The sequence below is a fragment of the Echinops telfairi genome, unplaced genomic scaffold, assembly GCF_000313985.2.
Source record: "Echinops telfairi isolate 266 unplaced genomic scaffold, ASM31398v2 ScPeMD7_5868;HRSCAF=6743_0, whole genome shotgun sequence".
Taxonomy (NCBI): Eukaryota; Metazoa; Chordata; class Mammalia; order Afrosoricida; family Tenrecidae; genus Echinops; species Echinops telfairi.
Window position 1 is genome coordinate 1,740,478 of NW_022109767.1, and position 14,531 is coordinate 1,755,008.

General features: G+C 44.7%; 1 protein-coding gene across 1 annotated transcript in view; it reads right to left on the reverse strand.

Annotated features, from left to right (window-relative positions):
• Positions 1-14,531, reverse strand: part of CARMIL1 (capping protein regulator and myosin 1 linker 1) — a 395,834-nt gene that overhangs the window by 224,397 nt on the left and 156,906 nt on the right. The window contains exons 4-5 of the mRNA XM_030887178.2: positions 12,649-12,699; positions 5,674-5,733 (exon numbers count right to left, since the gene is read on the reverse strand). Coding sequence (XP_030743038.2) covers positions 5,674-5,733; positions 12,649-12,699 — 111 coding nt within the window. The remainder of the gene's footprint in view (positions 1-5,673; positions 5,734-12,648; positions 12,700-14,531) is intronic.

Consider the following 14,531-nt stretch of genomic DNA (forward strand, 5'->3'; position numbering starts at 1 on the left):
GAATTTTGAGAATGATGAGGGCAACAAATGTATAAGTGTGCTTTACACAATTGATGTACGTATGGATTGTGATAAGAGTTGTATGAGCCCCAATAAAACGATTTAAAAAAAAAAAAAGAACATTTACGAGAGAGAGAGAGGGAGGGGAGAGGAGAGAGGTGGAACACGAGAATACTGTTGAAGGAATCTTTTGTAAAGCAAAACTCCACTTATTGCCATCAACTTGATTCTGACTCCTAGCAACCCTGTAGGGCAGGGTAGAACTGTCCCTGTGGAGTTCTGAGACTGTAACTCTTTCTAAGATTAGAAAGCCTCATCTTTCTCCTTCCAAGTGGCTGGTGGTTTTGAACTGACATTTCAGGTAGAAGCTCAGCGCATAACACGACAGGCAGTTTTGAAACACCAAGTTTGAGTACCACCAGATCTTGTTGGTTTTACCACTTTTAAATGCTAGGGGGTATCATGGTTTCTCTCTAATTTAATCTGTAAGCTTCGAGGATATGGGGTAGTGTTATACTTACTCAGTAATATCGTAGAGATATTCTGTTGCTACTGATGTGCTGAAGAACAGATCTACAGGAGTCTTTATACCCATTTTCACCAGATGGCAGGCAGGTATATTAAAGGGGAGAGACCACAACGCGTGACGAGACCAGTGGCAGCAGTCAACTAGGAAAATTGGTCTTAATATATCAGCATCCTTTCTCAAATTTAAATCCCATGGCCAAATCGGATTGAAATGTACAACTTGCATTAGTATTTCACATGCGGCGAGCCTGTCTTCCCACCCCCAAGTCATAACATCAAAATTCCCAATTTAGGGCCTGAAGAAGGGCCTGGTTGTATCATTATTCATGAGTGATTATTCAGCCCTACATATGTTTGACCATGTGGGGCAAACACGTGGTGCTAGGATTATTCTTCCAAACTCCAGCTTCTGTAGAAGGATAAGTACAAAGTCTAAAACATTGCTCTCGTTTTAACTATAAAAAAACCCCAAGGATTTGTATGTAATCTCAATCATCATAAAGTGACAATTTAGATGATCTCTTGAAGGGAAGTAATCAACAAATCCCTTCATATACACACACTCCCCCAATCTTAAGAACAAAAAAAGCACATCAAAAAGTAAGAAAAGAACATAATAAAGGCCCAAAATCAATGAAATAGAAGACATAAAGTGTACAGAGAAAATCAAATAAAACAAAAATAAGTTCTTTGAGGTTATCAGTAAGACGGGTAAACCTTGAGCCAGACTAATACAGAAAAAGAAAAGAGATCCAAGGATGATTCTACAGCTATTAAAATGATAATAAGTAATAATAATAGCAAGTTTATATCAAAACATTTGACAACTTAGAAGAAATCCAAATTCCCAGAAAGCCACAAACAACCAAAGCTCACTCAAGAATACTGAATGGATCGATATCCATTAGAGAATCTTCCCAAAGAAGAAGATTCAGGCTCAGATGACTTTGCTGGTAAATCAGCCAAACACTTAGGAAAGAAATAATCCCAACTCTATAGAAACTCTTCCAGAAACCGTAAAAGGAAGGAATACAATGAACCCTCGTTTATCGCGGTTAATCGGTTCTAGACCCTACCGTGATAAATGAAATTCTGCGAAGTAGGATTCCTTATATCCAAAAGTTTTACCTTTTCCTGGATGGTGAGCATCTTCCTCTGGCACTTATTTTTATTGTCAGAAGGCTTAGAAGAAGAAGCGCGTTTAGGAGCCATCATAGGGCTTAGATAAAATTTCTTAAAAAACGCAAACAATTACAGTACACTGTACAAAAGCAAAAATGCAACTGATACGTAGCTCCGATACGTAGCGATGCAGACAGAAGCGTGTACAGTATGAGCCAATCAGTGGCAGTAATGACAGAGCATGCGCTGTTACGCAAAAACCGCGATAGAGTGAAGCCGCGGAAGTCGAAGCGCGAAGTGGCGAGGGTTCACTGTACTTCCAACTCATTCTGAGCGCTCACATGTACTCTGATACCAAAACCAAAGACTGAAAATCCCAGATGAACAATCACGCACAAGCATAAAGTGTTGCAAAATTAGTGTGTGGTTTTGAGGACTAAGGTACGGCTGACCCAAGCCATATTTTAATTGCCCCATATGCCTGTGAAATGTAGACAAAAGGAAATCGATGTATTTGAACTACTGTGTCGGTACTGAAAGTACCATGGACTGGCAAAAAGAACAAACAGATCTGTCTTGGAAGAAGTACAGCCAGAATGTTCCTTAGACACAAGGGTGGTGAGACTCAGCCCACATACTTAGTCCCTGGAGAAGGACTAAGTATGCTTTGTAACGTGGAGGGCCAGGAAGAAGAGCAAGGCTCTCGATGCGATGGACTGACACAGTGGCTGCTACAATGGACTCACACAGAAGAACAAATGTGAGGATGGGGCAGTGTTTTGTTCTGTGTACACAGGCTCGCTCTGAGAGGGAACCAGCTCCAGGGCACCTAACCACAACAGCAAGGCAAAGACGCCTTCCGGAAACTTCAACACATAAATCCAACAGTATGTACCAAAGGATAGCAGAACATGGCCAACTGACGTTACCCCAAGAACAAGAGGTTGATTTAACAGGAGACGATCAATGTACTCAGCATATTAACAACAAAAACCATTTGAATATTTCAAGTTGCCAAATCCGTTATAAATCCCTGGCTTTAAAAACAAAAAAAACTCTCAGGAAACTAGGAATGAAAAGGAGCATCCTCAATCTGAAAGAGGGTGTCTATGGGAGACATGACAGCTAATAGCACACTAACAGTCTGCCCCAAAGAGTAAGAAGAAGCCAAACGCCTGCTCTCATTAGTTCTACTCAGCACTGAACTGCAAACATTAGCCAGTAGAATTGCCAGATTTTACCCTACTTAATTACCATAAGCCACACCCACCCAATAAGAACAGCTAAAAGGCTGTTGTGGTTGAGTTGATTCCAACTCAGGGACTGTTTCAACTCACGGACCGCCACAGCTAAGGAGCTGATAGGTTTGAACCAGCCATCTTTCAGTTAGCAGCCGAGCACTTAACCCTGCACTACTAAAGTTCCTTGCTTACAAGCCAAGAAGCCATTATCTCATGGATGCTAGTGGTAGATGACACAAGACTTCTGGGTCAAACACAAAGAATGTTATTCTCCATAACACAGCAGACAACATGTATGTCAGATTAGCATCCCTTTCTCATCGCCCTCAACATCTCACAGGGAGACCTATAGGGACCAGCAAGAAACAACTAGAAATACGAATTTTAAATGTTCATAACAGAATCAATAAATATAAAATGCTTCCAAAAATTTGAATATATCTCCTGTATACTGAAGGCTACTACAAAACACTGAAGGAAATACTCAGACCTAAATAAATGGAGAAATACGCAGCTCAAATGCATTCTTGTTGGTAGTCCTCAAAGTGATCCACAGATTAAACATGTTCCAGATAAAAATCTGATTAGGGTTTGTTTTTAGAAATCAAGAATCTGATTCAAATATTCTGGCAGAATTGCACAGCATGTAGAATCACCAAAACAACTTTGGAAAGAAGAACAAAGTTGGAGGACTTACATGCCCTGGTTCAATGTACCATACAGAGGTAATCAAAATAGTGCTGGACAAATAAAGATATAGCAAATGGGTCAAGGAAACAGGATTCAAAATCCAACTCTAGATCCACACTTGAACCACAGTGGTGGTTCAATCATTTTCAAAAAAGGTGGAAGGCCATTCCTTGGAGGGTCAAGACCAGAGGTCCTCAAACTTTTTAAACGGGGGACCAGTTCACTGTCCCTCAGTCTATTGGAGGGCTGGACTATAGTTTAAAAAAAAACTATGAACAAATTCCTATGCACACTGGACAAGTTGCTGCTAAGCAGGACAGGCAGCAATGGCACAAACACCAGGCGGGCCGGATAAATGTCCTCGGCAGGCCGCATATGGCCCGTGGGCCATAGTTTGAGGACCCCTGGCCAAGACTATTCTTTGCAAACAACAGACTTCAGCAGATCATTTGAGGAACAAATAGTACAGGAACAACTAAGTACACATAAGTCCAAAAAAAAAAAAAGGAAGAAAGAACTTTGATCTACATATCATACTGTACACACAAAATTACCTCAAAATGGATTATGGTCTTAATGTATAACCTAGAGCTATCAGATTTCCAGAAGACACGCAGAAAGAATATTGTCACCTATTGTTAAGCAAAGATTTATTCAATTTGATACCAAAAGCAAATTACATAAAAGGAAATGGTGATTAAATTAGACTTCATCAAAGTTAAGAACGCATCCTCAAAAGGCACTGTTAAGAAAACACAACAATAAGCCATGGATGGGGAGAAACTATTTGTAAATCACCTGTCTGATGGAGGACTTAAATCAAGACAATATGAAGAAATCTCAAAATTCAGTAGGAAACAAGCAAGTCAATAAAAATAGGGCAAAGGATTTCAACTGACACTGCATCAAAGACGACATATGAGTGACAAATAAACAAATGAAAAGGTGCCTAACATCTTTAGTCACTGAGAAGATAACAAATTAAAACCACCATGAGAAAACACTAAGCATCTATTAAAAAGACTGACCATACTGAGTGTTGACAATGATCTTGACAATGCCACTGCTAGTGACAATGTAAACTGGGACGACCACTTTGGAAAACAATTTGGCAGCTTCTCAAAAGATAAAATACATCTACCATATGATCACGTCCTCCATTTCTCAGCATCTCCCTGTGGGTAATGAAAGCATTTATCCAATCAAACACTTGTACACAAATGATCATACAGCTGGTTGATTTTTAATTGGCTGGAACTGAAAACAACCAAATGTCCACCAACGAGTAAACAGATAAAGTGTGGTAGAGACACACAGCAAAGTATTCCTCAGCAATAAAAAGGAATGAATTCCTAAATACATGAAACCAACTGAATCAATCTCAAAATAGCTGCACTGACCAAAAAAAGCCAGGCTATAATGCGTACGTACAGAGTGTATGGCTCCAACTGCTTAACATTCTAGAAACTGCGAGACGGTTGACAGGGAAAGACAGGAGATAGGTGGTTGTTTGCGGATGGAGAGAAGGAGCCATGAGCGTTCACAGGGAGATTACAAGGGGTTGACGGTCTTTGGCATCATGATGGTGGTAATGGCTTTGTGGATCTGTGCGTACGCCAACCCAAATCAAATTACATGCTTTTGTTTGCTGCATGCCATCTCAAATAAGCTGTTTTTCAGAAACGTATTTTTAAAACCAAAAAAAAAAAAATCACGTATCCCAAATAGTCTCAGGAAGACCTAGTATAAAACTGTAGCATAAGCTGCGAGATTTTAGCAGTAAACTTGTTACACAAAATCTCTGAACAATAGTACTACCACTTTATGTTGCCAGCCGTCGTCAGAGCTAATTAGCTTCTTTTCGAGCCTAGTTAGAGAAAATGGGCATTCTGTATCTAAATAAATCCCTTACCCTCAGCCACAGAGGTACCATTCATTCCCTGAAGCTTCAATTTTCCCTAATCTTGTTTTTCTACTCTGTCTTGAAGAAGCTTTAAATAGAGAAATCCAAACAGGAGTCCTTTCACTGGTCCAGAAATTCGAGAAGTGCTCTAGCTTTGTGGCCATCACCACTCCTGTTTCCCACACTCACCTGAGCTGGCTTGCTGCAGGTGACGCCATGAATCTCCAAGTAGCTGAAGGTTAACTCGAGCTGCAATCGAGGGGGGAGGAAAGAAAGGTCTGTAATGAGGATTTTTAAAACATCAAATCCCAGTTAATTTTTTAAAAATGCTACAATTACAAACAGCCAAAGATCAGAGAAGGTCTTGGTCATTTTCTGAAGTTAGGCTTGTTGACTGTCTCCACTCATTCAAAGGGACACGATCGCAACAATATCTTTGCAGGAAAAGTAGTACTCGATTTACTAAGAGACCGGCAGGAAGTGGCATACCCGATTTTTCAAATGCCATCTAGGGACAAAGCCAACTGAGAGTTTTTCCACTTCGACTCTAGTATTTATTCTTGGAGAAATGAATATATTAAGTGAACCATATAAATACACTTTAAATTTTTTTTTTAATATCACACACACCAATACAAAAATCAATTCACACCTATCGAGTTGATGTGAACTCATAGCAACCTTATAAGGCAGGGTAGAAGTACTCCTATGAGGTTCTGAGACTAACTGTTTATAGGCGTAGGAAGCCCTGTCTTTCTCCCTAGGGCAAAATTACTGTTGGCATCCCATATTTCTAAACCCTTGTATCTCCTTGTGTTACAATCGGAGCACTCACTGGAGTTATTTGCCATTTCTTCTCCTCCTCTCCATTGAAAAATCATATTAAATCGCTTGCATCTAGAGTCTAGCTTCTAAACAACTAGAAGCCTGAGGAAGTTAAAGCTGTGCTTACATGGAACACAAAGAAGCTAAGCAGCAACCCTTCTATTTGTCAATAAAAGACTCGGTACTTCCTTCCTACTTTAATAAGTGTTTCTTCTTCTCTTCTCCTGTCATCAGCATTTCTTGGAAATCAAACATCTCTTACTATTTGTGTATTTTTCCTGGATGGTGGCCACTGAGGCCCCCAGGTTTACTCCCTTTCATCCAACAATAGCTAATAGTCACTATACATGGAATTTGGAAGGAAGGAGGCAACTGAGTTGGACCATTCTTTTACTCTGCCATATTAAACCTAGAAATGCAATAGAAAAAGAAGGCCATTTAGAACCAAATGCACAAGGGTCTTAGTTCTGCCCCGTGGTGGTATGTTATACTATGATAGATGGGATAGCAGAAAGCCCTCCAGCTAAGTAGCTGGAAGATAAGGGGATTAAAGACTGGAGGTTGGAAGAGGCTTCAGTCTTTCATAATTCACTTGCTCAAACGACTGTCACTTATGGAAGGCCTGTTAAGCACCAGCACTGGAAATTTCAAAAGGAGTGAGTCGTGTCCCCTGACCCCCAAGAGCTAAGGGCAGGGATATTGTTGCTGTGGTGGTTAGTTGTGGTGTCGATCTCGTGCAGAAAGCCACTCGGGGGTCTTCAAGGCTGTGACTTCTGGGAAGCATGGTGCCTGGACTGTCTTCTGTGGGGTTCTGGATCAGTAGGAACCGCCAGCTTGGCCCGCAGACTTCTAGCATTTGTTTGCACTAGCAGGGAGTCACTAGCTGTAGAACAAACAGATTTCTCTTGGGAAAAAGTGCAGCCAGCATGCTCCTTGGATGCAAAGATGCCGAGCCTTCGTCCGGTGAGCTTTGGACATGTGATCAGGAGAGCAGTCCCTGGAGAAGGACACCGTGCTTGGTCGGTAAAGTGGAGGGGCAGCGGAAGTGAGAAGGAGGCTCAGCACGATGGATTGGCACGGTGGGTAGAACAAGGGTCTCAAACAGCACAGTTAAGCGGATGGCGCAGGACCGGGCAGTGTTTCATTCTGTCGTACGAGGCTATGAGGGAAGCCAACTGAAGGCACCTACCTAACAACAACAACTATACATGGAGGTACCATCTGTTCATCTGCTTGTCTGCTAGCCACAGGGTTGAAAGTTCCAGTCCATCAGAGGCATCTTAGAAGACAGCTTGGAAAATCTCCCAGTGACAACTCGACAGTTCAGCTCTGATGCCACGAGTGAGAGTCAACTCCATGGCCACGGGCCGTTGTTGTTTTTGTTGGTTTGCTTTTGACATGAGATCCGAGTGTTGGGCACATGCCTTCGGTCACCACCAAAGCCTTGCGACATTTCCACCACCAGGCCCTAAAACGCAGCTTCCAGTTTGTCAAGCAAAAGGGGGTGGGAAGGAATCACCAGGCCAGAGAAAAAACAGGAGGCCGGAGAGCATTAAAGGACAAGGAGGAGACAAAAACTAGAGGGGTGGGGCTGTGCCCACTCAGTACATTATAACGTATTGATTCTAGCTGCTATAAACAAATCTGGAACACGCCAGTGACCGCCGTTGGGCCTATCAATCAATTAGGGGCCGAGGAGGGGCTGTCTGTGATCTGAGTTCTGGTTATTATTAAGAGTGGCAGAGGGGTCTCCGTGGCACACCGGGGCAGGTTCCAATCATCCTCATCTCACCAAGGGCCTCTGCTCCGAGTGCCCTGACACGTTGACCCTTTCCGTACTCAATGGACTTGACTGACTCCCAGTGAGCCCCCAGGACAGCGCAGAACTGCTTCATAAGGCTTCCAAGGTAGAAAAGCCTCACAGAAGCAAACGGCTTCCTCCTTCTTCCAAAGAGCGCCTGGGAGGGTCGAACATTTCAGGGAGCAGGGAAATGCTTCAGTCCCCCTCACACCACCTCCACCTCGGTGGTAGTCTGAAAGAATCAGCAGATCAGATGTGTGGGGGTGGGGGTGGGGGGTGGGGTGGGGGCAGGAAGAGTAGGTAAGAGGCTGAGACAAAAGCAGGCTTCAAGAAGACCTGGGAGACATTTCAAAGACAGAACCACCCAGATTAGTGGCTACAGGAGATACGAGGATCAGCCCTGACTATCTCCAGTTGTTCCCCAGGCACGCACTCACCCCCCCGCCCCAAAGGCAACAGAGTATGGTAAATCTAACCGTGCTTCCCAATTCTCCTGCTCCAACTCCCACTGAGTCACCAGCCACAACTCGTCTGCAAGGCGGGGGTCCTCTCTGTATTTCCAATGGGCTGCTCCCCACCACAGCACCCGCCCCCCAACCCTCAGCCCACTCCAGTTCCCCAAATGCATCATGCTCCCTTGTACTGATAAACCTTTGATCCGGGCCTTGTACTGATAAACCTTTGATCCTGGCAAGTGCCTTATCTGCCAGGCCTATGTCTGGCAAGTCTTCCACCCAGCTTGCCCTGGAGCCTTCCTTGATCTGATAGACACAGTAGGGGCTTTCTGGGGAGATAGCTAAGGTTCCTGGTGATCTGGGCATTTGCTCTGGGGTTAAGGATGGCAATAAACATTTCTGGTTTGCCCACTGGCTGCTGGAAAAACACGATCTTGGCACGGCTGCCGGGCTCGGCTTGGGGCTCAGTGCTCGCTGTGGTGGGCTCTCGCTTCCTCTCTAACCCGCTGCATCTGCTCACCAGCAATGAGGGCTCAGAAGATGAGCAGGAGGGTGTGGAAGAAGGAGGCAGAGAATGGAGGAGATGCACCCACTAATGGGAGCGCTAGTGAGGCAAACAGGGAACATGCGGCTGACCGTGAGGTGGAGGAAAAAGAGACAGAAGACTAGGAGGAAGAGCAGGGGGAAGAAGATGATAAAAGCAGAAAGGGACAAAATTAACCACTACCTTCAAGTTGATTCCAACTCAGAGCATCAGAGTAGAACTGCCCCCGTAACTCTTTCCCGGAGCAGCCAGCCTCAACTTTCTCCCATGGAGCAGCAGGTGGGTTTGAACCATCGACCACGTGGTTAACAGCCCAACCTGTAACCCATTACTCCACCAGGCGCCTTTTAAAAGTGTGATCATGAAAACGAGGCAGGGTCAACTACTGGCAAGCAGCATTAAAATTTAAAAAATGCAAGGCCATTATGAGCTATCCACCCGCCATGTCCCATCTCAGAACTGGATATGACATCTCAATTTTCAGTTGAGGGTCCCACAGGCGCATTTGGGCAGTGCCGCCTACCGACCATAGGCCTCTCTACCACCCACCCCAAACCAAAGGTAAATTGCAACAGGGGAAGAAAAAGCGACCCACACTTTCTTGGGGCTTTCCCCCCTTGCTTAAAAGCACCCTTAAATGACGATTTGGTTTGTGCTATTTGTTTGCTTTACTTCGTTTATCTTCCTGTGCACACTGTTAGGGTCTGCCGTTTTTAATGGCCCAGGCTGACCAAGCCAGCCTTCCAAGCAAGCTCTGTGCTATTACTTCTGACTTTACATGTGGTCTCACTGCTCACTAGTCTCAGGGGTGGGGTGAAACTTCTTTTTTTAAAAAGAGCAGAAATAACAACAACAAAAACCATCTTACTCTTAACATTCCAGGAAAATGTGTGTGTGTGTGTGTGTGTGTGTGTGTGTGTGTGTGTTTACTTAGCTGCACTCTACGTAGTTGTTTTGTATGAGGTGGCTATAAAGTCCAGGGACAATAGGTTTTATTTCCCTTTTTTTCTCCATGAAATTATTGTTTGTTTTTTTTTTATTTGGCCTGCTTGATGTATGAAACAATACTGTCCAACAATAACCAGAACTTTATTTTGCTGAGTTGTTCTAACTGCAACAGAATGGTTTTGTGAACTTGATTGTATATATGGTGTATTTTATACTGAGAAGACAAGAAGCGGAGTGGGGGCAGACACACAGATGCGTAATTAATCATCCCCTCCAAAAGAGAAGGAACCTCTCGGTACCTGTTTTTCTGAATCTACTTATGTCCCTAGAAAATTAATGTCTTAGATGTTATGCTGCTTGAAAACTTCTCACTCAAGGCTGACCCTGGCACATGAACATTTACGTCCTCTGTGGGGAAACCCCATAGGAAGAAAGGTCTGGCAATCTATTTCTAATGCTCAGAATCGTGGATAGGGAGCCAACTATACATTGAAATACATGTCAACTACACAGTAACTGGCTTAGCTTTGAGGGTTTGTGAGGAGCTCACGGTGAGAGAAAATCCACAATATTTGTGATGCTGATCAGATCAGAACCAAGGTCCAAGCTGCCCTAGCCAGGTCTGACAGGGCCAGCATGAGCACAGAGGGGCAGCCAGGACCAGCCAGCAGAGGGAGATTGGAGATGTCCCAACAGGCCATTGGCCTTCCTCTGTGTCCGAATATATGCAATCAAGGGATTTATATGATTTAGGAGTCTTCGATTCAGTGGGTTGTTTGACTAAGCACAGAAGCCCATAAAATTCCCTCATACAATTAACTTTTCACCAGTGGGATAATGCTTAATCTGCTTCCTCAAATCCTGCCTTCAGATCTTCTAATATGTGTGGGTATTTCAGTCTGGCTTAATTTACATACTAATTGATTATATGTACAAACACATGGCAAACCTACAGATTTACTTTTTATTATGAAAGGGGGTGGGTACTAAATGTCCCATTCCTCAGGGAAACTTTCTAACTGTTAGTATGTGTATAGTCAGAAAGAAATGGCCGTCGGGACCCTAGGTCTGTAGCTAGTAAACTCTGGGTCACCACCTACCCAAAGTTCAGTGGCACTCACGCAAGTCAGTAGATGGCAAGCCCTGAAAACTGTAAGACAGCACACCCTGGCACATAGTAGGCATGCATAAAACTGGTGACTTTTCAGAAGCCAGGAAGGACTAAGGACATGAATAACTCACACTGCAACACAGCTGCCAGGGAACACAAAGGCTGGAAGTCCCCTCCAAAGGGTCCCCATTTTCCTGGGTCTTTGGGCAAAGGAGGCGGTCAGCACAGGAGAAAGCAGAGAAGCGTAGAAGGTGGTGATCAAATTCCTCTTTCTCCCCATCATTACTGGAAGTCCTTAGATCAGTCTACTTTTCATCTTTGAGCTGGTTCCTCCGATAGCTCATGTGCAAGGTTACTGGGATCATTGAGAGAATGTTCTTAAGAGATATTTAGTATAGACTAACTGCCAACAAGTCAATTCCAACTCACAGGGCAGAGCAGAACTGCTCGTGAGGCGTTATAGGATCAAAGAGCCTCACCTTTCTCCTACAGTATGGCTGGTAGGTTTGAACCACCAACCTTAGTGTTATCAGCCCAAACGTTAACTCTCTGCACTGAATTACAGTACTAACAAAGCAACTAAGGAAGGGTTTTTGCAGCCAGACCCTCTTGAAGAGAATCACACCACTGCCACACATCTATCTTCCCAAGAAACTCACTGAGTCTTTTATGTGCCTCAGTTTTCTCAACTGTAAAATGGGGACAGGATCACCCACAGGATTCCTTTACAGGTTATTTATTAAAACAATGCTCCCAAAATAGTAACCATCACCATCTTTCTGGAAAACCATGACCAACCTTTTTGGTCGCCACAGTAACTAGGGCGAAACAGAGGCAATTGCATATGCCTCATTCCTGAATTACCAACTTTCACATTTAGACCAAATAATACTGGACACGGGGCCATGGTTACAGTACTCAGTCACTCATCAGGTCAGTGGTTCTAACCCGCCAGCCACCCTGCAGGAGAAAGATGCGGCAGTCTGCTTCTGTAAAGATGTCGAGTCTTACACACCTTGTGGGGCCTAAAGGGTCAACATGAGTCAGCATTAGAGGTATGGCAGCGAGCTTGGGCATTTGTGTCGAGGTATGAAATATGTTCAATATTTCTCCTCTTTCAAAGGAGAAGGAGCCCTGTGCTTTTTTTAATAAGTCACACCAGAACAACGGCTGTCGGCAGTTACACTGATGCTAAGTAACGCAGTCTTTTAGAGTTTTGGCAGTATGCCCTGGGTGTCAAAGCCTTAGAAAAATGTGCTGTGACTGGACCTAGGGACAGAGGGATACCTGAAAAACGTAAAATGGAAGCTCTCCTTGGGAGATAAAAATGACTGGGATCCACTAGGCACTGAGACGGGGAGGAAACAATGCTTCAAATGCTCTGCTTGGGTTGCCTTCACACCAAGAGTAAAAAATATCAGTTGCTTAACCTTTCGATGCTCCCTGGGGAGAAGGGAGGATAATGTTCATGGACACTCACCTTGGTGGGGATTCGTGCGGAGACCAGGAAGGCTCGGCATGATGTGAGCACCTGAGGAAGAAAGGAAAAACCATGAGTCCAGGGACCAAAAGGTGAGACATGGAAGGCTTTGGGGTCATCGGCAGGACCTGGAGCATGGAAGTCAGGTAACCTCCCTTGAGAGGCCACCTGCCTTGGGTCTTTGTCAGGTTAGAAGGATATTTTAGAAGGATCCGAGGCCCTATGGAATCCGTGCTCTCTGAGAGTCGCTGTGAAATCTCAAGGCGAGCAGCCAGTCAGCAGTCCAAAAGACCAGCACATGATTTCAGTGGAGTCAGTGAGACGGTTCTCTGTGATATTAAAATGCGCACATCCATCTTCCACCTCGTCGCAAATCCCACTGTATCAGCAGCAGGCTTAGTGAAAAGGCCAGGTTCTCAATTACCTTCACCACCCACGCATGCCTTCCCGCTCTCTATGCTCGGTACACCTGCTGCTACCACTTTCCGGGAGTGCTGTCAGGAGAGAAACAAAAGGCGGCCGGCGGCAATTCTTCCAAGAGCTCACCGTCCAACTCTGCTTCTCCGCTGGGTCACACCCTCTGTCCTGGAGACAGCCCGGGTGCAAGGGGCCTTTTTGGAGAAGGCCCACATCAAGTGGGTGCCACCCCCCCAAATTTCTAAGAAGGTGGAAACAGCTTGACCTTCTAGTTCAAATCTACAGCACGACTCCCGGGCTCATGACCCGAGATGTCTCGATGTGTCCCTCAGCAGGTCGGGGCAGATCTAATGGACCACCTTCATAAGGAAAGGAGGAGATGCGGGTGCTTCCCAAGTCCTCAGGGGGAAACTGCCTTTTGTTATTTCCCCAAGAGCTCTATTGTCACTGAATACCTTCACAAATAATGCTGATGAATGCTAATACTCCTAAGTCAAAGTCACCGAGGTCGCAAGTAGTTAAAGGACTTACAGAGGTCACAGAGCTCTGCCCAGGCTACACGGGGCTGCAACTGTTAACTGGCGCCCATATCGAATCATTAGGCGGGGCTCTGGCCTGCTGGGTGCCTCTCCCTACCGGCTCTCGGGTAATAATAGACATCTTTCAAAACTCTACAGCCTGCCAACTTCAAGCAAAAACCATTGTTCATGGGGACTTCCAAATGCTTACAGGAAAATGGAATAAAAATAATGCAGTCCCTCATCTTTTCTATGAAACACCTCTGAACAGTAATGGATACGCAGTGCTGGGAATAATAGCTCAAACTCAAAAACCAACTCACTGCTACTGAGTTGATTCCAATGCATCGCAAACCTACAGGACGGGGCAGAACTGCCCCTATGGGTTTCCGAGATTGTGAGTGTTTATGGAGTAAAAAGCCTTGTCTTTCTCCCTCGGAGCGGCTGGTGATTTTGAACTTCAGCTGTGCCGTTAGCAGCCCAACTTGAAACCACTGTGCCATGCGGGCTCCTCTAGGAATAGTTCGAGGCATGATTACTTGTAAGACAAGATGAAGGAAAATCATCCAACATTGGGTGGGAGAGTCTGGGAAAGACCCTGCTCATTTCAAGCACGGCCATCCAAATGGCTTCAACCACAGCCATTCACAGCACCGACTTTGACCTGGCATCATTTTCTCTAGATTGTACAAGCTGACATGTTCTCGAAGGCCTTGAATAAGGAATTTCTAAATATATAGGTGGAGTCCCCGGGCTGCAAAACGATTTAGCACTTGGCTGCTAACTGAAAGGTTAGGAGACTTGCTTCTACAAAGGCACCACAGAAGAAAGGCCTGGTAGTCCACTTCCCCAAATGCGAGCTGTGCCAAGTCCTGTGGAGTGCAGTCCTTCTCCTCGGCCACACACAGGGTCACCGTGAGTCAAAATCCACTTGATGGCTGTGTTAGT